This window comes from Prinia subflava, chromosome 5, assembly GCF_021018805.1.
Source record: "Prinia subflava isolate CZ2003 ecotype Zambia chromosome 5, Cam_Psub_1.2, whole genome shotgun sequence".
NCBI lineage: Eukaryota > Metazoa > Chordata > Aves > Passeriformes > Cisticolidae > Prinia > Prinia subflava.
In genome coordinates, this window is record NC_086251.1 from 61,845,772 (window position 1) to 61,867,175 (window position 21,404).

General features: G+C 54.3%; 1 protein-coding gene across 1 annotated transcript; it reads left to right on the forward strand.

Annotated features, from left to right (window-relative positions):
* The first annotated feature begins 1,660 nt into the window (after positions 1-1,660).
* On the forward strand, positions 1,661-21,322 carry NEMF (nuclear export mediator factor). The gene is made up of 33 exons (XM_063399738.1): positions 1,661-1,825; positions 3,017-3,085; positions 3,394-3,496; positions 4,710-4,835; positions 4,907-5,055; positions 5,919-5,986; positions 6,851-6,937; positions 7,653-7,729; positions 8,146-8,216; positions 8,310-8,385; positions 9,690-9,752; positions 9,873-9,950; positions 10,250-10,458; positions 11,904-12,089; positions 12,406-12,469; positions 12,900-12,988; positions 13,616-13,719; positions 14,058-14,120; positions 14,255-14,367; positions 15,337-15,394; positions 15,723-15,781; positions 16,229-16,349; positions 16,689-17,004; positions 17,529-17,571; positions 17,654-17,703; positions 18,164-18,317; positions 18,615-18,692; positions 18,764-18,955; positions 19,544-19,576; positions 20,201-20,307; positions 20,379-20,422; positions 20,518-20,597; positions 21,102-21,322. The coding sequence occupies exons 1-33, from the start codon at positions 1,767-1,769 to the stop codon at positions 21,177-21,179; spliced, it is 3,267 nt and encodes a 1,088-aa protein (XP_063255808.1). The 5' UTR covers positions 1,661-1,766; the 3' UTR covers positions 21,180-21,322.
* The last annotated feature ends 82 nt before the right edge of the window (positions 21,323-21,404 follow it).

A 21,404-nucleotide genomic window follows, 5' to 3' on the forward strand; every position in this document is an offset into this window, starting at 1 on the left:
CAGCAGGGAAAACTGAAGTGTGTGCTGGGAGTGAGACAGGGATGGAGGGAAAGGGGAAATAGGAAGGGAGGGAGAAGGGAAAGGAGAAGGAGAACAGGGAAAGAGAACAGGGAAGGAGAGGGGGTGAGGATGGGAAGGGGTAAGGGGAAAACGGGGAAGAAGGTGAAAGTGGCAAAGGGGACAGGGAAAGGAGAAAGGGGATGGAGGAGGGAGAGGAAGGTGAATGGGAAGGGATAAGAAAAAGGAGAAGGGAGAAGAGGAGGAATGGGAATGGGGAAAGAAAAGAAGGAAGAGGAAGGGGATGGAGGAAGGAGAGGAAGGAGAATGGGAAGTGATAAGAAAAAAGAGAAGGGGAAGAAGGGGAATGGGAATTAGGAATGGGGAAAGAAAAGGAGGAAGAGAAAAGGGAATGTGAAAGGAGAAAGGGGGAGGAGAAAGGAGGAATGGGAAGGGGGAAAAGGATAAAGGGAGGAAAGGAGAAGAAGGAGAAGGAAGAAGACGAGGAGGAGAAGGAAATGGAGAAGGAGAATAAGAAGGAGAAAGAGGAGGACAAGAAGAAGCAAGACGAGGAAGAGAAGGCGGAGAAGAAGGTGGGAGAGGAGGAGAAGGAGGAGAGGCAGGACAAACAGGAGGAGGAGTAGGAACAGCAGAGGCAGCAGCAGGAGGAGGAGCGGGAGGAGGGCGCGGGGCGGCTCCGCACGAAGCACAGCGCCGGCGGAGGGGACAGCGAGCGCCGGGCGCGGTGGCGCACGCCTGTAGTCCCAGCTGCCGGGGAGGCTGAGCCCGACGGATCGCTTGAGCCCAGGAGTTCTGGGCTGCCGTGCGCTGTGCCGAGCGGACGTCCAAGCTAAGGCCGGCACCGATATGGGGGCCCCGGGGGAGCCGGGGGTTTCCAGGTCGCCTAAGGAGGGGTGAACCGGCCCAGGTCGGAGACGGAGCAGGTCAAAGCTCCCGTGGCGGTCAGTAGCGGGATCGCGCCTGTGAATAGCCACGCCAGCGTAGCCTGGGCAGCACAGAGACACGCGGGCTCCCCTTTTGACTAAAACAACCCCAAACACAACAACAACACCCCCGGAATACACCTTTTCACAACAACCCGCACGCACGCACACACCGCCTCCTACTGACACAGCACCCACAAAACACACGCAAACATCGCCTCCTACTGACACAACACACACAAAACACACGCACCGCCCCGTGAATACATTCACACCCACAACCCAAACTCAAACACTAATCTGCCCTCCAATAAGAAATGTAGACAAACACTGATCAAAGGGGTGCCGCGGGATCGCTGTGCTGCCCGACCCGGACACGCGTGGGCTCCTTTCCCCTGCCCAGCACAGAGACGTGGGACTCCTTTCCTGCCCCTCACACCCGCGGCGTCCTTGGGTCATACACGGGACCCTCTCGTGCTCCTTTTTGTCCCCCTTTTTCCACCCTCTCCCGGGGCCCTTTGGTCATACACCGACCCTTTTTTGTCACCCCTGGACCCTTTTTCTGTCACCCCCCGGCCCTTTTCTGTCACCGCGGGCCCCGCTCCCGCCCGCCCCTCAGCGCCCCGCGCTCACAGCGCCTCCTGTCGGTCTCATGCGGCACCGCCCCGCCCGGTTCGGGCCGTGCGCGGCCGCGGAGCGCCGGGGATTGGCGCCGGGCGCGACCCGTAGCGCCCCTGGGCGCAGGCGCGGGAGCCGTGAGGGGCCGGGAGCCGTGAGGGGCCGGAGCCGGGATCCCTGTGGGTCTCGGCGGGCGGCGCCGGCGCCATGAAGTCCCGCTTCAGCACCGTCGACATCCGCGCCGTGCTCGCCGAGCTACGGCAGAGGTACCGGCACTCCCCGCCCGTGCGGCCCCGGGGAGCGGGGCCCGGCCCGGTGGGTCCTGGTCCTGTCCCGGGTCCTGGTCTTGTCCTGGGTCCTGGTCCTGCCCCGAGTCGTGGTCGTGCCGCTGCTCCTGGTCCTGGCCGTGGTTCTGGTTCTGTCCCCGCCGTGGTCCTGGCCCGGCTTCCCCGCCCCGCCGTAGTCTCAGGCCTGTGGGGGCTCTGCTCCTCCATCGTGTCCCGCTCTCAGCTCTGCCCGGCCCCGCTCTGCCCCTCAGCGCTGCCCTGCCTGGGCTCTGCAGGACCCCCTCAGCCCCTTTGCCACCCCTTTCCATCCCTGCCGTGGCAGGGACACCTCCCGCTGTCCCAGGCTGCTCCGAGCCCCGTCCAGCGAGGCACTGGATACTTGCAGGGGCAGCCACAGCTTCTCTGGGAATTCCATTCCACTTCCTCCCCACCCTCTCAGCCAGGAATTCCTTCCCAATCTGCCACCTATCCCTGCCCTCTGGCAGTGGAAGCCATTCCCTGTGTCCTGTCCCTCCAGCCCTTGTTCCCAGTCCCTCTCCAGCTCTCCTGGAGCCCCTCCAGGCCCTGCCAGGGGCTCTGAGCTCTCCCTGGAGCCTTCTCCTCTCCAGGGGAACATTCCCAGTTTCCCAGCTGGGAAGCTCCTCACATTCCTGTGGAGCTCTGGCACATTCCCGGTGTCCGGGGCACTCTGCATGTCCCGCCCCACTCTGCAGGCAGTGGCTGACACCCCAGACCAGTTCAGTGCCCATACTGGGATCACTGGTGCCCTGTGCTGGCAGAGGAGCTCCAGTATAACCAGTACAGTTTGCATCCCTGCCACGGAGAGGAGCACTGCCAGCTTTCTACATTATATCCATTAATATAAATTTCTCCATCTATTTTTCTCCCTCTCTTAATTGCTGTGTCCTAAGAGCAATTTCTCCATCTCTCCATGGCTGTTGCTTCCTGCTCATTCCATTAATCTTCCTTTGCTGCCCTTTTGGTTACTCCTTGGTAATTTATTGTAATTTAGTAATTTATATAGCTTGGTTACTTATCATGACTTGCTAATTTATATAACTTGGTAATTTACCATAACTCACCCTTCTGTGTGCTTTAATTGCCACTGGGATTTTTCCAGCCAGTTGAGTTCTGGATTCTCCAGAGCATTCCTTGTTTTCCTCTTGGCAGCTTGTTGGGAATGAGGGTGCACAACGTTTATGATGTGGACAACAAGACCTATCTCATTCGCCTGCAAAAGTAAGAGCTTCAAATAGCTTTATTTAAAAAATCTTTCCAAATTCTGTGTGAAAACTAGATTTTTTAAATTGTGTGCATTAATTTCTGGCTTGTTTTCAGTGAAATTCTGCTGGTTTTTGGTAAAATGCAGTGATTTTTAGTCAAAAAGTTAATAGGAAATAGGATATGGAGAGGGAAACGCTGCAGAGAACACTCTGCAAACCTGTGGGGGTGGTGTGGCTGCTCCTGTGCCGTGTGGGATCCCAGAGTGTCCCAATTTGGGAGGGATCCCTGTGGATTTGGGGTGCAGCTCCGTTGTCTCCCCCCAGGCCGGACTGCAAGGCCACGCTGCTGCTGGAGTCCGGGATCCGCCTGCACCTGACAGAGTTTGAGTGGCCCAAGAACGTGATGCCATCCAGCTTTGCCATGAAGGTCAGTCCCCAGGGCCTGGCTTTGCAGGCAGTGTCTGGGTATCCAGAGGGAATCTTTGTGTTCTGCCCTCGGAGGCAGGAAAATAGGGAAGGATTATCCCAGTGAGTCCTGATCCAGCAGGTGGATGAGGACAAGGGAAGAACAGATGTGGGCTTGGGGTCACATCACTGTTGTTCAGTGCCTGGAACAGTGAATATTTACATTTATAAAGCTACTGCTGATGTTCTGGATGTCTTCTGGACCTCCCAGACCTTCTGGAATGTTGCTCCAGCAAAATCCTTGTCATTCCAGTTGGACTGTCTGAATTTTCAGTTGCTGGGTGCAGCACGCTGTGGTACAGAGTCCTCTGTTCAGTCTGCTGAGCTCTGGGGTTCAGGCCTTGCTCCAGGCCCTTAGGCTGGGCTCCTGCAGCTGCATCCACAGGGATACAGCCTGGGATGGCTCCCATGGGTGCGTCCATCCTCTGGGTGCAGCCAGAAATGACTCAGCAGAGATTCTCTGGGGTGGCTCTCTGTGGCTGAGGTGGATGCAGGGATCATCCCAGTGCTCTGTACAAAAGCAGCTCCTGGAGTTTGAACCAGCTGCTCCCTTGAGCCAAATAAACAACACGGAAAAAATGTCTGGATGTGAAGAACTGGGCTCAGTCATTTCCATAGTTATAAAAATGAAGGTGTTGCTTAGGTGAGCACCAGCATTTTTGCTTTTGTGCCGTTTGAGTTCAATAGGAAGTGGTTGGTGCCACAGGAGGGCTCCACAGCCACGCCATTCCCAGATGTTTCTAGATGTTTCCCTGACACTTTCCCCTTGGACAGGCTGCCTGGAGCAGAGTTAAAGGATAAGAGTGGGTATTTACTGAAAGGCCTTCCAGGGGTGCACCTGGGCAGTGCAGGAGTCTCTGCACCCGGGATGGACAGCAGTCATGAGTGTTTCAGACAGACACAGGTTTGGTCTGTTTGTATATCAGAGGTTAATTGCCCAATTACACCTCCAGGTAATGAAGGGACTTACTCCAAGTAAGGGACTTACTTGCAGTAAGGACTTACACTCCCTCCCTGATGAATTCACTGCTGTTGACATTTCTGGGGCCTGCGGCAGGCAGTGAGCTCCAGGCCTGGGTTGGGACAGCCTGAGCAGAGCAGGGGAGCTGCAGGTGCCAGCGGGGCGCTGGAGCTCCGTGCTGGAGCCCTGGGCTCAGGCCGGATCCACCCCGCAGTGCCGGAAGCACCTGCGGACGCGGCGCCTGGTGAGCGCGCGGCAGCTGGGCATGGACCGCATCGTGGACCTGCAGTTCGGCAGCGAGCACGCCGCCTACCACCTCATCGTGGAGCTCTACGACAGGGTGAGCTGCAGGGCCAGCGGGGCCCGGGGTGGGCACGCCCGGCCAGCCCCCTGAGCTCCCTGTGCCCGCAGGGGAACGTCGTCCTCACCGACCACGAGTACCTGATCCTCAACATCCTGCGCTTCCGCACCGACGGCGCCGACGACGTGCGGTTTGCCGTGCGCGAGCGGTACCCGGTGGAGAGCGCCAGGGCTCCTGCGCCTCTGCCCACCTTGGACAGGTGATGGCAGTTTCAGGGCTCATAAATTGGGGGGGTTTTATCTTCCTTTCTGTTGTTAGAGCCGGGATTAACGCTGGAGCAACTCAGTGTTCATGTTCGGGCTCAGATGTTAATTCTTATCTATGTTACAGTCTCACAAGCTGTGAGTTCTGGGTAACAAAGTGAAAAATGGCTGTGTCTATCTTTTCACAAGGTCTTTTAAGCACAAACTGTCCAGTTGAGAAATGACACCTAAACTATTTTTACTTTTAACCCAATGACCAACCACCCGTGCCCCGCGATGTGGATTTTTCTACCCAATTACAAAATACTACCCAGACCCATGGAGAAAAGGTGAAAAAGAAGGACTGACCTCTACCCTAAATCCTCCATCTTTCTTTATTTATATTACTATATTCTAAACCCTTAAACTCTCAGTTTTGCACCCTGTGATATCACACACTGCTATCCAAACTCCACACCCACAGTCCCAGTGCTGTCACTCAATTTTGGGAGCCTTCTCCACGGCCTCAGGTCAATGCAGTGTTTGCTTGAGTGCCTGTCAGCACAGAAAGTCTAAACTCCTCAGTGCCCAGGGTTCCAACAATAAATGTTGTATTTATGGTGGACAGTGCAAGAGCTCCTGTGCCTCTGCCAAGCTTGGACAGGTAATTTCCATTTCAGAGCTCATAAATTGTGTATTTATTGGCATAACCCCAAATTAGTCGGAGCAGTGAAAAGCTTTGGGTAGTTCCTGAAGTACTACAGGGCATTTTTAGTTTCATTTTTTAAGGCTGGAAATGTTTTGTAGCTTCTAAGCAATGCAATGTTGTTTTAAAACACCTTACTCTTTGGAAATTGCAACTCTCCATTCTCTCCTGCAGGTTAACTGAAATCATATCAAATGCACCCAAAGGGGAGCAGCTGAAGAGGGTTCTGAACCCCCTCCTTCGTGAGTAGCTGGGCTTTGGTAAAGGTGAAATGAGGTCACTCAGTGTGGGTTATGTCGTGCTGGAAAATTGGAATAACTTGTCACAGAATCCTGGAAGGGTTTGGATTGGAGGGAACCTCAAAGCCCATCTCATTCCACCCCCTGCCTTGGGCAGGGACACCTTCCCCTAGGCCAGGCTGCTTGGAAAACAGGGATTTACTGATTCCAGGTATCTGCACAGAGGTGCAGCAGGGATAGACCTGGCAGTGCCTCTGGCTTTGGGCACTTTGCACCAGCCTGGTGCCAATAGGAGCTGTAAGAGTACAGTCAGCTTTTCCTGAGCACAGAACCAAACTTGTCCTGTGTGAGCTGATCAGAACAAATCTGGGGTTCCTCCTGACCTGGCAACGCTGCTCAAGCAGAGATTTCCTGAAGAGCTCAAATCACACCTAAGCATTCCTTCCCCATCTCTTGATTCTCCTTTTCACCCCCTTTTCTTTCTCTTTCTCTGCCCTGGTCTCCCAAATAATTGTTATTGCTCCCTAATAACAACAGTACTGTGTAATTGCTAATTACTGTCCCCCAGTGATCCAGTTCTGCTGGATCCATGCTGGAATTTGGTGTTTCTGATCCTGTCATGTGGGAAGCCTTGGCCTCACGTGCTGCTGCTGATCCAATTACCAGGCACAGCTGCTCCCCTCTGAAATCCCCACCATTTTTCCCTTTGTGGGAATTCTGGCTGTTTCTCACCCTCTCCTCCTTACTCACCCATCCCTCCTGCCCCTTCCTTCATTTTTGGCACTCTTGTGTCCAGACTTTTTGTTTTTAGTCCAAATTGTGAATATTTTCTACAGATGATCCTTCACAATTTCTTTTTTTTCACAGCTTATGGGGCCACTCTGATTGAGCACTGCCTTATAGAAGCTGGATTTTCTGGAGCTGTCAAAATAGATCAACATCTGGAAAATAAAGGTGCAATATTTTAAAGCCTGGGCCACAAATGTGGGCATTGTTACGTTTGTGTAGTGTTTTTTTCCCCAAAGAGATGAGTAAACCTGTGGTTCTGACCATGTGGTTTTATTTTTAATGGTTTTAGCTTGGGGACCAGCCTCGTTTATATTAAAACTCTTGATCTATGCAGAAATTGGAGATTAAAAAATCGGATTGTTCCTGTTGTCTAAATGGTTTTATGGTGAGACACCACCTCACCCATGAGTGAGTCTTAGTGGTGCAAAGGGTGTTTGACAAGGAGAATTAACATCCAAGTTTTTATTTGTGGCAAACGTTGGGGATTTGGTAAAGTAGCGGCTTTACATTTATTGGGAAATGGAAGATTTGGGTAGTAAAATCAGAAAATCTTTTCCTGCAGTCTTATTTTCCTCGTGTGCTTTATATTTGCCATGAATCCAGAGGAGTTTTTCCTTCCTACTGCATGATGGTGCTGTAAAAATAACTCCTCACAGCTTCTGGCTTATGCTTTGCCTCTGCAGCTTTGGTTTCATAAAGTGCTGTTATTTGTGGAGTCTTTTTTTCCTCTTGAAACTTGAATAAATATGTGCTAAAAGCATCTAAATAGATTTTTATATTAAAAATTTCCCAGATGTAAGCTTAGACTCCTGTTTAAAACGAGCAATGATTGCTGGAGTGAAGCACCAGGGGTGAAATATTTCTGCTGTTTTCTCTTCAGAAAACCTTGAGAAGGTTCTTTCAGCTCTGGAGAAAGCAGAGGAATACATGGCCCTCACTGACAACTTCAGTGGAAAGGTGGGTCTGAGGTGGGTTCCCGATTATTTGGGATTGCAGAGTTCAGGCAGGAATTCCTCAGGATCTGCAATTCCTGCTGTTCCCAGCTGTGGAGGTTATTCCTGGCTGTCAGGTGTTCATGTGGAATAAAAATTGCTTCTTTCCGTGGGCTGGGCAGCAATTAAATAATGCACAGGCAGATTTTGTAAATCCTGGGAGGTTTGCACTGGGGTTTTAATGGGCTCTGTAATAAATTCTGCACATAAACTCTGCATTTATGGGATAGTCCTGAGGGCTGGAAGAAGTTCACTTCTTTTTCCAGAAGAAATTGGAGTCAAGGCAAGCCAGTGGGTGAGGCACAGAGTTCTCTGCTGGAATTATTTATTGATGATACCTAAACCTTTCCACAGACAAGGAATGTTTTTGTATTCTTTCAGGGTTATGTTATCCAGAAGAGGGAGAAAAAGCCAAGTCTGGAACCAGATAAACCAGCAGAAGATATCTACACGTAAATATCTGAAGTATTTCTTCCCTTTCTTGCTACTAGCCTGCATAACAGAAATTAGTTTTCAGGTGATAATATCAAATGTGTATTTTACAGATATGAGGAATTTCATCCTTTCTTGTTTTCTCAACATTCAAAATGCCCCTACTTGGAATTTGACTCATTCAATAAGGTACAGTGCTTCTGCTGATGCTGTACACAAGTGCTTGAGTTGGCTGCTGCTACAGAGAACAATTCAGACACAGTGCAGGGGTTGTTGGTGAGGGCAGAGATCCTGGAAGGGAGGATTCATTTTGTGGATGAATGTTTGGTGAGAAAAGGCAGCTCAGACAGGAATTCCAGAGCTCAGGTCCTGGAGTGTGGGACCTGTGGTGGAGGTTTGCAGTCAGAGGATCCCAAAGGGTTTGTTGTGGAGAGTGGGATCTGAGCTGTCTCTGGAGTTAACAGTGTGACAGGCATCACATTGACACTCTGCCTGTTACTGCTCTGAAAGCCTCAGGCCTCTGATTTGGTGTTTCCTTGGGCACTGTCCTTTCTGGTGCTGGGCTCATTAACATCTGGAGTCACTCATTAACATCTGGAGTCACTCATTAACATCTGGAGTCACTCATTGCCTCTTGTTCCTCACCTTGATCTCCAGAATTCCCACTCCACGCTCCTGCCCTGCTTTCTGCCTGAATTTCTGTCACCTCCTTCACTGATCACAGAGTCCCAGCACGGCTTGGGCTGGAAGGGACCTTAAATCCCACCCAGTGCCATCCCTGCTGTGGCAGGGACACCTCCCACTGTCCCAGGCTGCTCCAAGCCCCTCCAGTCTGGCCTTGGGCACTGCCAGGGATCCAGGGGCAGCCACAGCTGCTCTGGGAATTCCATTCCAGGGCCTGTCCACCCTCCCAGCCACGAATTCCCAAGTCCCAATCTCCCACCCATCCCTGCCCTCTGGCAGTGGGAGCCATTCCCTGTGTCCTGTCCCTCCAGCCCTTGTCCAAAGTCCCTCTGATGATGGAAACAGCCCCAGACCTTCCTCATGTCGTGCTTTAAGCACAGCTGGGACACAGGAGCAGTTTAAGCTGGAACACAGGAGCAGTTCTTAGGCATTCTGGGTCTTTGTGCTTTTTTAGCTGACCCAGTGAACAGCAGGGATTCAGGGCAGACAGATCTGCCTGTGCAGCCATTTAATCTGAACCAAAGCAGCTGCTTTTCCATCATTTCTTGGCAAAGAAGGGTGAGCCAGTGCTTGGCCACTGTTTGCCCTCTGTGTTTGCAGTGAGACACAGCCCAGAGTGTCCTGCAGGACTCATCCCATGGGAAGGGAACTGGAGGGAGCTCCTGGAGGTTGTTCCAGCCTCTGTCAGCTCCTTCAGTGCTTTGCAGCCCCTTCTCTGCAGGGCCCCACCCCTGCCTGCTCTGGCTCAGGCTCTCCAGAATTCTCCAGGCCAGAATCCGGGGATTCTCCAGCCTCATTCTCTCCTGCAGGCCACGGATGAGTTCTACTCCAAGCTGGAGGGGCAGAAGATTGACCTGAAGGCCTTGCAGCAGGTGTGTCCTGGTCCAGCCTGGGCACCTGGGAGGGCTCCCAGGTCTCCAGAGGCTTCGCTTGCTTCTTGCAGTGATTACCTGATGCCATTTGAGTTCATACTTCTTTTTTGTATTTCAAAGGAAAAGCAAGCCTTGAAGAAACTGGAAAATGTCCGTAAGGACCACGAGCACAGACTGGAGGCTCTCCAGCAGGCTCAGGTAAGACAGATTTTGGGTTTTAATTAAAAAAAAATGCATAATGCATAAGAAAATGGCAACACCACCATGGGATGGTTTGGTTGAGAGGGAAATCAATTCCATCCATGGGCAGGGACACCTCCCACCACCCCAGGCAGCCCCAGCCTGGCCTGGGACTGGCAGCACTGGAGCTGGGTGTTCTCCTGTGCCCCCCTTCCGTCCATTCTTGGAGCTCTCCACAGCTCCTCCCACTCTCTAAAGAGCTGCTGCTGAGCACTGTGAGTGCAGCCCCGTGGCTCCAAGCTCCTCCTTCCCCTAAGGCAGCCGACCAGCTGAAGGGGGAGCTGATCGAGATGAACCTGGCCGTGGTGGACAGGGCCATCCAGGTGGTGCGCAGCGCCCTGGCCAACCAGATCGACTGGAGCGAGATCGGCGCCATCGTCAAGGAGGCGCAGGCACAGGGCGACCCCGTGGCCACGGCCATCAGGGAGCTGAAACTGCACACCAACCACATCACCATGCTGCTGAGGTGAGTGTGGGCTGGGAAACCCCATCCTAAACTGCATTGGGGGCTTAAAACAAACATCACCATGCTGCTGAGGTGAGTGTGGGCTGGAGAACCCCATCCTAAACTGCATCAGGGGCTTAAAACAAACATCACCATGCTGCTGAGGTGAGTGTGGGCTGGGAAACCCCATCCTAAACTGCATTGGGGGCTTAAAACAAACATCACCATGCTGCTGAGGTGAGTGTGGGCTGGGAAACCCCATCCTAAACTGCATCAGGGACTTAAAACAAACATCACCATGCTGCTGAGGTGAGTGTGGGCTGGGAAACCTCACCCTAAACTGCATCGGGGGCTTAAAACAAACATCACCATGCTGCTGAGGTGAGTGTGGGCTGGGAAACCCCATCCTAAACTGCATCAGGGGCTTAAAACAAACATCACCATGCTGCTGAGGTGAGTGTGGGCTGGGAAACCCCATCCTAAACTGCATCAGGGGCTTGGAGAGCTAAAACTGCACACCAACCACATTACCATGCTGCTGAGGTGAGTGTGGGCTGGGAAACCTCACCCTAAACTGCATTGGGGGCTTAAAACAAACATCACCATGCTGCTGAGGTGAGTGTGGGCTGGAGAACCCCATCCTAAACTGCATTGGAGCCTTAAAACAAACATCACCATGCTGCTGAGGTGAGTGTGGGCTGGGAAACCTCATCTCACACTGCATCAGGGGCTTGGAGAGCTAAAACTGCACACCAACCACATCACCATGCTGCTGAGGTGAGTGTGGGCTGGAGAACCCCATCCTAAACTGCATTGGGGGCTTAAAACAAACATCACCATGCTGCTGAGGTGAGTGTGGGCAGGGAAACCCCATCCTAAACTGCATCGGGGGCTTGGAGAGCTAAAACTGCACACCAACCACATCACCATGCTGCTGAGGTGAGTGTGGGCTGGGAAACCCCATCCTAAACTGCATCAGGGACTTGAACCACATCACCATGCTGCTGAGGTGAGTGTGGGCTGGGAAACCTTGCCCCACACTGCATCAGGGGCGTAGAGATTAAAAAGAAAAATATAAATCCAAAATATCTTTTTTACACCCAGAAGTTTTGGTGTAAAAGCTGGGACGTGGCAAAGTTAACCCATGAATTTTTAGTTACCTCGTTTTCAGAAGTGTCAGTTTATAGAATAAACTTGTTTTCAGTCAGTTTTCTTAGACTGGAAAAATTGAGCTCTTAATCTTCTGCTTTTGTTTTCTTTTTTTCCCCCCAAATTTGGCTGACCCCAAGACAAAGAAAGGTTGGCACATGAAGCATTCCAGGGTTTCCTGTGTCTGCACAGTGAAAAGGGTTTAGAGGCTCCTTGGGCCATTCCCAAACTTCTCAGAGAGTTAAGAGCACATTGCACCAAGGATTAAAAATTAACCAGTTCTCTTATCCTAATCTTATGGTGTCGTGTGTTTTTAGGAACCCATATGTGTTATCTGAAGAGGAAGAGGAGGAGGACGATGCTGATGTAGAGAAGGAAGAAACAGAAGAATCGAAGGGAAAAAAGAAAAAGAGTAAAACCAAACAGCTGAAGAAACCTCAGAAAAACAAACCCTCATTGGTTGATGTTGATCTCAATTTGTCTGCCTATGCCAATGCCAAAAAGTAAGATTTTTCAGTAAATGTGTGTTTTTGCAGGAGAGATCTCTCTGGGTGTGCAGCTGCTGGTGATAATATTGCAGGAGGAAGGGTTTGGGATATCTTGTTAAAAATCAGAGTTAAAAATGGAAATGGCAGCTTGTCCTGAGCTCTGGGGTGGGAATTCCCCTGTCCAGACCCACGGGGGCTCTCACACTGGCTGGATTTTGAGTCCAGTTCTGCCCATGGAACAAAATGCAGAGGCCTGGGATGAGTGGGAGCAGGAGTGGATCTGCTGGGAGTTTTAATGGTTTAAAAAGGGACAAACACTCGTGTGTCACAGGTACTACGATCACAAAAGACACGCAGCCAAGAAAACTCAGAAGACAGTGGAAGCTGCAGAAAAGGTATTTGGTTTTTTCCTTGGATTTTAGAAGATATTTGGAAGGAAAATCCCTGCCACTGCTCAGTGGGAAATCCTGATCTGAGCAGACATAACAAAACATGAAAGGGAAAAACAGTCAGCCAGGGTTGGTTTATTTGTGACATTTTGAGCTCAGTGGAGGCCTGCAGATCCCTGATGGATCCTCCTTTTCCATCAGCAGCCTTGGGAATACTCAGAACAGGTGGAGACACTGACAGACCAGGGCTTAGAGTGGAAAATCAGTGGAAATCCAAGAGCTGATCATTTCAGCTCTCCAGGGTGGGGTTTTGAGGTCAGGACTGGGTGGAGCCTGCTCTGTGACAGTCCAGAGCCGTTCCCTACCAACTTTCCCAGTGTCCAGTGGGAATTTTGGGATTCCTGCTGCGTGGTGACCCTGCTTTCTGTCCACACAGGCTTTCAAATCCGCTGAGAAGAAGACAAAGCAAACCCTGAGGGAGGTCCAGACAGTCACCACCATCCAGAAGGCCAGGAAGGTCTATTGGCAAGTACAGCTCATGGCCCTTCTCCCACACCCTGTGTCTGGAGGGAGCTGCCCTGCCTTGGGAGCGGAGCTTTGCAGGATTTCTGAGCACTGCACTTGGGATGGAGTCGCCTTAAAGGGGCTTCCCAAAGCCAGAGAATCCCAGAAGGGTTCCCAGGGACAGCAGCTGTGGCTGCCACATCCCTGCAAGTGTCCAAGGCCAGGCTGGATAGAGCTTGGAGCAGCCTGGGATAGTGGAAGGTGTGATCCAGTGGGACTGGATGATCCTTGAGGTCCCTTCCAACCCACACCAGTCTGGGCCTCTGTGCTTTAAAAAAACAAACAAATGAAACAAAACCCCAAAGCTTTTAATCACCCTAATGACTGAATTATTAAAATAGAAATAAATGAGAGGACTGTGGGGATGGTGCTTCTTGTTCCACCTCCAGATCTCACTGCCAGTGATGCTGTAGTTGTCCCATGCCTTGTTTTTGTGTCCCAGGGCTGTGGATGGAAGTAAAAATATTTTGTGTCATCAGCTGTAGATGCTGAGTTGGAATATTCTGAGTTTGGTATCAAAAGCCACCTGTGGAACCTGCTGTTAGTTCCAGGTGTTTCTCACACCGTGGATCTGCTGGAATTTGGCAGGTTTGAGAAGTTCCTGTGGTTCATCAGCTCTGAGAATTACCTGGTCATTGCTGGCAGGGACCAGCAGCAGAATGAGCTGATCGTGAAGCGCTACCTCAAACCAGGTGGGTCCCTGCAGGGCACCTGTGGGTTTCCTCCTCTTCCCCAGTGCTGTGAAGGTCCAGCAGTGACAGGGGAAGGTCTCTCTGCCTTGTCCTTGAGCTGGGCCTTGGATCAAAGGGAGTTTTGGTGGTGGGAGTTCCTCTGGTGCCGTGGGGTGGGAGCAGCTTGGATGGGCTCCCCTCAGGAGCAGAGGAGCTGATTCTCCCTGGGACAAGGACAGGCTGGAGGCTTCTGTGTCCCCACGCCGCCCCTTGCAGCCACATCAGGCATTCCCATCTGAGGCCAGAGACTTCCCTGGCCCCGGGGCTGTGTGGGTGTGACTGGAGTCTCCCTTTCCCAGGGGACATCTACGTGCACGCGGATCTGCACGGAGCCACCAGCTGCGTCATCAAGAACCCCTCAGGTACCCGTGGGGCTGGGCACAGGGGCTGGCAGTGCCTTCCCTGGGGCTGGGAGTCGAGTCAGGAGTGGCAGTCAGTCCTTCCTGGCAGCCCCAGGCTGGGCTGGGGCAGGGTTTGATGGTGCTGGCTGTTCCAGGGGAGCCCATCCCGCCGCGGACGCTGACGGAGGCCGGGACCATGGCCCTGTGCTACAGCGCTGCCTGGGACGCCCGCGTGGTCACCAGTGCCTGGTGGGTCTCCCACAGCCAGGTGAGCACTGCAGGCAGGAGCCTGGCAGGCACAGAGCCCCAGGGAGCTGGGGGGTGACACACACAGGGCCTGGGGGGTGACACACACAGGGCCTGAGGGGTGACACACACAGGGGCTGGGGGGTGACACACACAGGGCCTGGGGGGTGACACACACAGGGCCTGAGGGGTGACACACACAGGGGCTGAGGGGTGACACACACAGGGGCTGGGGGGTGACACACACAGGGCCTGGGGGGTGACACACACAGGGGCTGAGGGGTGACACACACATGGGCTGGGGGGTGACACACACAGGGCCTGGGGGGTGACACACATAGGGGCTGAGGGGTGACACACACAGGGCCTGGGGGGTGACACACACAGGGGCTGAGGGGTGACACACACAGGGGCTGGGGGGTGACACACACAGGGGCTGGGGGGTGACACACACAGGGGCTGGGGGGTGACACACACAGGGCCTGAGGGGTGACACACACAGGGGCTGGGGGGTGACACACACAGGGCCTGGGGGGTGACACACACAGGGCCTGAGGGGTGACACACACAGGGCCTGGGGGGTGACACACACAGGGCCTGGGGGGTGACACACACAGGGCCTGAGGGGTGACACACACAGGGGCTGAGGGGTGACACACAGGGGCTGCGGGGTGCGGATCAAACCCCTGTGGGAGTGTGGCCATTGCACCACAGTCGTGGTGGGTTTGTTCCCTGCTCAGCTCACCGTGGGGTTATTGCCTGAGGAACTCACCCAGGAGTCCTAAAGCACGGTGCTGGTGGGGGGGGTTGGGTTAAACATCCCTTAGGAAAATTCCCTGCAAAGGAGAGGAGGAGCCCCCTGGATACAGAGTCCTGCAGAGCTGTTCCCAGTTCAGCTCAGCACTGAGCCAGTGTTTCTCTTGGTGCTGTTGTCACCTGATGTTGGCCTCCTGTCACAGAGGTGTTTTAGTTTATCATGGTTTTCTTTTAGGTGTCTAAAACTGCCCCCACAGGAGAATATCTCACCACTGGGAGCTTCATGATCCGAGGTGAGGCACAGGGAAATGGGAATGGGATGTTTTCCCAGAGGTGCTGGGCTGTCCTGCAGTGGCAGCAGATCCCACTCTTCTCCCAGAAATCTGTTGGGAATGGCTCAGTCTGAGCATCAGGCAGCTGCAGCAGCATTTTGAGCTGAGCCCTGGGCAGAAGTTCATTAACTCAGCTGCCTTTGAGCTCCCCTGTTCCCATCCCAGGGAGAAAATAAGTCCCAGTGTAATTTTTTGGTAGCCTAAAGCCTCTAATAAAAATGAATTTTGGAAGTACATCCTGCAGCATGGCTGCTAGACCTCCTCATGAGACACTGCCTTTCTTTTTCAGGGAAAAAAAATTTCCTTCCACCCTCCTATCTGATGATGGGCTTCAGCTTCTTGTTTAAGGTACAGCTTTTCCCATATAGCTCCTGCTGGCTTTTGTAATTTGCTTTGAGCTGCAGGAGGCCTCTCTTCTGCATCTTGCTTATCACTATATTCCCAATTACTTCTTTTCCCACTGGGACAAATCCCATAAAAGGCTTCTTGCTGATAATGGCCCTGCTTTCGTTTCCATCTGAGCCCAGTGTGCACTGTGTGCATTTCAGACAGGCTCTGGGCCTCCCTGCCTCTGCCAGGGCTGTTATCCCAGCTCTGTGTGGAGCAGGGAAACGTTCAGGGAATGTGGGAGTGCAGCTCTGTGTGTCACCCTGACTGCTGAGCTTGGCACACTTGGCTGTGTCTGGTTTAATTTTCTTGCCTTTTGATGGCAAAAGCGTTAAAAAGGGCAGAAAAAACCGAGTGAGGTGTCCTGTGAGCAGCAGCAGGGCTGACCCAGAGGCTGCTCGTTTGCAGGTGGACGAGAGCTGTGTCTGGAGACACCGCGAGGAGAGGAAGGTCAAGGTCCAGGACGAGGACCTGGACACGGTTTCCAGCAGTGCCAGTGAGCTGGTGGCTGAGGAGGAGGAGCTGCTAGGTACAGTGGGAAGGGCTGGGGCTGCTGGATCCCTGACAGCACACGGGAATGGTTTCACACTGCCATGGGCAGGGATGGGTGCGATTTGGGATGGAATTCCTGGCTGGGAGGGTGGGCAGGCCCTGGCACAGGGTGCCCAGAGCAGCTCTGGCTGCCCCTGGATCCCTGGCAGTGCCCAAGGCCAGGCTGGAGGGGCTTGGAGCAGCCTGGGACAGTGGGAGGTGTCTCTGCTTGGCAGGGGTGACACTGGATGGGCTTTAATGTCCCTTCCAACCCAAACCATCCTGGGATGATGGATCAGTTTGGTGTTTCTGTGTTTTCCTGCCCCGGGTGCCCCAGATGGAGGAGACAGCAGCAGTGAGGAGGAAAAAGCTGAGGAAGCTCCGGAGGGTGAGGAAGCTCCGGAGGGTGAGGAAGCTCCAGAGGATGTGGAAGCCCCAGAGGATGTGGAAGCCACAGCTGAGAGTGCCCGTGAGGAGGAGGGCGTTGCTGAGCTGGGGCAGGCAGGAGGGAACTCTCCTGCTGCAGAGGCTGACTCGGAGGAGGACGATGGAGAATCTGAGGAGGAGCATCCGGAGCCCAAGAGGGAAGGGAAGGAGGAAGAGGTGAATTACCCGGACACCACAATCGACCTGTCACACCTCCAGTCCCAGAGGTGAGGGAAGCAGCAGCTGGGGGCACCTGTGGGTCTCCTAAAACACTGCCAGGACAAGGCTGGGATGTGTTGCCACATGGGAATGCTGCCTCATTGTCCTTTCAGGGCTGCTCCCACCTGAGCCCTGAGCTGCCTGCGCTGCCCAGCTGGGCAGAGCAGCTGCAGGGCATGAGGCTGTGGATGAGCTCTCCCTGCTGTCCTGGCAGTGGGAGCCCGTGGAGGGTGCAGGGAGCAGGGACTGGGTGGGTGCTCATGGGGCTGTGTGCCCGGGAAGCTGCACACTGGGCTCCCTCAGTGCCCAGGCTGTGTGTGTTGCCTCTGTGTGTGAGAGGAGCTGGCAGAGAGCTGAGATTGGTTTCTGAGGGGAATCCCAGCATTCCTGCCTTTTGCAGTCACCAGAGCTGGGACTGCTGCTCTGGAAAGCTGAAAGTCACGACCCAGGTGCCCGAGTTTGGGCTGTGGTTGGTGTGTCCTTGGTGAGCTGCCCCACATCTGCTCATGAGCCCCTTTCCATCTCCCCACAGATCTCTGCAGAAAATCATCCCCAAAGAGGAGGAGCCCAGCTTGGTAGGTCCCAGCTCCTCTGGGTGGCCCAGAGCAGTGGGAGCTGCTGGGCAGGACCTGCCCTGAACTGCTTTTCCCTCCTCAGAGTGACAGCAGGGCCCAGGGCCGGAGGCACCTCTCTGCCAAGGAGAGGAGGTGAGAGCTGGGGGGTTCCAGGGAATCCCAGAATGGTTTGGGTTGGAAGGACCTTAAATCCCATCCCATTCCACTCCTGCCATGGCAGGGACACCTCCCACTGTCCCAGGCTGCTCCAAACCCTGTCCAGCCTGGCCTTGGGCGCTTTCAGGGATCCAGGGGCAGCCACAGCTGCTCTGGGCAAAAGCCTCTTCCCCATTCCCTCCCCGTGCCCTGGGCACAGGCACATCTGTGCTCCCTGATCCATGCCCATTGTCCATCCTGCATCTCCAGGCCCAGGTGCTGCTCCTGTCCTTGGGCAGTGGGGACAGTTTTACTCCTGGGCTGGGGAAGTGTTTGAGGAGGGGCTGCTCCAGTGTTCCTCTGGATCCCTGTGGCAGGGAAGCAGGGTGGGAACGCTGCCAGGAGAGCAGCAGCCTCTCACCACAACAAATGGGGATGTTGTGATTGTTCTCCTTAGAGAAATGAAGAAAAAGAAGCAGCAGAACAACTCTGAGAACTCGGAGCTGCCTGAAGAGAAGCAGAAGGAGACAGAAACAGAGCCACAGCCTCCTGCTGCTCCCAACAGCCACAAGGCTGCCCTGGCCCCTCAGCCCATCAAGCGGGGCCAGAAGGTGGGCAGGGACCAGGGGAACCTGGCCTGAGCTGTTGGCATGGAAATGTGGACAGAAATCCCAGATTTCCCAGGCAGCCATGGCTGCCTGCTGGTTTTGGGCTGGTGGTGGTGCTTTGGGTGGTTTCAGGGGTAGGGGTTAGCACAGAACTCACTGGAACCAGTGCCTTGCTTACTGGTGAGCTGCTGTGGAAGAGTTTGGGATACTGGGAAGGGAAGAATGTGTGGAGTCAGCATCTATGGTTGCAGAACTGCTGAAAGTTGTCATTTCTGAAGCTGTTGGTGTTTCCTCCTGCAGAGTAAAATGAAGAAGATGAAGGAGAAGTACAGGGACCAGGACGAGGAGGACCGGGAGCTCATCATGAAGCTGCTGGGGGTGAGGGGGTTGTGCCTTCCCCAGGCTCTGGTGGCTCCGGTCACCAGCCCTGACCCCCGGTGTCACCACAGTCTGCAGGCTCCAACAGGGAGGACAAAGGGAAGAAAGGGAAGAAGGGGAAGACAAAAGAAGAGGCAGCAAAGAAGCAGCAGCCGAAAACCAAACCCGTGCGTCGTGCAGCCGGAGGGGGCAAGGAGACCCTCCCAGCAGGGATCCTGCACGAGGCACAGGACCCGGCCCTGGACGAGCTGCAGGAGGAGAAGGTGAGCAACAGGAGGGGAAGGTGAGCAGCTCTCCCCTCTCCTGTCCATGTGTCTGTCCCTTGCTGGGGCTCTCCTGGCTCTGTGTAGCTCTCCCACCCGGAGGCTGAGCAGCTCTCCATGGATTTTGAGCACTGTGGAGAGCTCCATGGCTGTTGCCAGGGCTCAGGGAGCCCACTGGATTCCCAGAGCAGCCCAAAGCCCTGCAGCAATCCCTGTGCTCGTCCTGTTGCCAGCACAGTCAGAACTGGGGCTCGGAGCAGTCCCGAGGCTCCCGTTCATCCAACACCTCCCCCTCAGCCAGACTAACCGAGCTCCCAGCGCTGCTGTTGGGCTCTCTCTGGTATCTCTGGGCTCCATCTCCCTCCCAGCTCGGCGTGTGCCAGGCAAATCAGAGGTTGGAAAGAAGCACCCCACCCTCCCACCCACGGCAAAGCGCTGCTCTTACCTTGGTTGTGAAACGAGTTCAGTTCTCTTTGCAAGGATGGGGCTCTCCGGGGCCTGCTGATTAAAGAATTTAACTGGGATGGGGAGGAAGCAGCAGCTCTGTGGTTTCTGCAGCCCTGATGTGTCCTCTGTTTGTGTGTGCAGGAGGAGCAGGACCAGGAGCAGCCAGGACTGGAGGTAAATGAATGCTCAGTTCTGTGAGGGCCGGGGTGGGGCTGTGTTCCTGCGGGGACTGGGACGTGAGGGGCCCTGCAGGACTGCTGGAACCCACCTTAACTGTAGGTTTAAAAATTCACCTCCTTTCCTGCCTGCCCTGCTCACCTCCACCTCCTCCATAAACCCAGAGCTGGCTCCCTGGATGTTTGCCCCTGGTTTTTGCCCTGCTGCCTCTGGGCTGGAGGATGGCACAGTGAGCAGTGCAGGTTCCTCTTTAGTTTGGAAGTTTATTTGCATATAAAATTGCTTCAAACTTTTCTGTAATTACTTCTGTGTAATTGCAGGCTGTGGGTGTTGCCCAGGGCTGGGAATGAGTGAATTCCTTTAAATTCCTTAATGGAGGAGGATAACGGAGTCTGAAGCTTTGGGTGACCCTATGACTCCACTGGGGACCCAAAACCAAGTCCCAGCAAGGGATGTGATTCAGTGATGAAACAGGGTCAGGCACAAATCCTGGAATTCCATCCAGGGCTGTGCTCATGGAACCAGGGGATGGTTTGGGGTGGAGGGGCCTGTTCCCACCCCCTGCCCCGGGACTGCAGGGAGGGCTGAGCTCAGGGCCCAGTGCAGCTCTCTGTCCCCCAGGAGAGCCAGGCCCTGCTGGACTCCCTGACGGGGCAGCCCCATCCCGAGGACGTCCTGCTCTTCGCTGTCCCCATCTGTGCTCCCTACACGGCCATGGCCAACTACAAGTGAGTGGCAGCACCTTCCTGGGAGGGGCTGTGCTGAGGCTGTTCTGTTTACAGAAACCTTTCCTCTGCAGGTATAAAGTCAAGCTCACTCCGGGCACCCAGAAGAAGGGCAAAGGTATGGTCTGAGAACCCTGGACCCTCCCCTGTGCTCTGCCTGCTGAAGCCAGCGTGGCTTTCCAGGCTGTTTCACTTTTCCCTGTGTTTTTCCAGCTGCCAAGATTGCCTTGCACAATTTTATGCAGTCCAAAGAGGCCAGTACACGAGAGAAGGATCTGTTCCGCAGCGTCAAGGTGAGGCTTTGTCTGCAGGGTCTGAGAGCAGCAGCAGCCAAAGGTCCACAGGTGCCATTGTGGGAGGAAACGCTGCCAAAACTGAGCGGGATTTTAGCAGTGGAGTTTGTCAGAACTCCTGGGGGAGGTCAGAGAGTCCTGCAATGGTTTGGGGTGGAAAAGATCTAAAAAGCCACCCCAGTCCACGGGCAGGGCCCTGTTCCACTGTCCCAGGTGCTCCAGGCCTGGTGTCCAGGCTGGCCTGGGACACCTCCGCTTCCCTGGGAGGGGCCGTGGGGAACTGAGCCTCAGGGGGGCACTGGGGCTGTTCCTGCACTGTCACTGCTCTGACAAAGGCAGCGTCTTCCAGGAACCCCTCTGGGTCAGGAGGGGAATTCCTGAGCAGGGGCAGGTGAGGCTGGAGGTGTCCTGTGCCCCTCTCCAGCCAGGTGCTCACCAGGGCCAAGGGATGGCATCATCCCAGTGTTCCTGCTGTGGTCACTTTCTCCTCTTCCGTGTTTTTAGGACACCGATTTGTCCAGAAATATTCCCGGGAAGGTGAAAGTGTCTGCGCCTCACCTCCAGAACATGAAGAAGAAGTGACTCCATGCTGGGGGCTGGGACAGACGGACCCATGGGCAGGACTGACCTCCAGCACCCAGGGCCTGCATTCCCGGGGGTGCAGCTGGACTCTGATACAAATTGCAGATAAACGTGGAAGTAAATTGCTGGCATTGGGTCAGGAATGTCCCTCCCTGCTGCTGCTTCCGTGTCCGAGCGCTGGGCTGGGCAAAGGCTCTGGAATTTGGGGCAGGAGGAGCCGGGGTG

Bases quoted from the DNA above. Each gene is read 5' to 3' on its own strand.
- NEMF (XM_063399738.1), top strand. From the start codon at position 1,767: ATGAAGTCCCGCTTCAGCACCGTCGACATCCGCGCCGTGCTCGCCGAG. The intron at 15,395-15,722 runs GTGAGGCACAGG...TTTCTTTTTCAG, and splicing joins TGGGAGCTTCATGATCCGAG to GGAAAAAAAATTTCCTTCCA. The intron at 17,005-17,528 runs GTGAGGGAAGCA...ATCTCCCCACAG, and splicing joins TCACACCTCCAGTCCCAGAG to ATCTCTGCAGAAAATCATCC.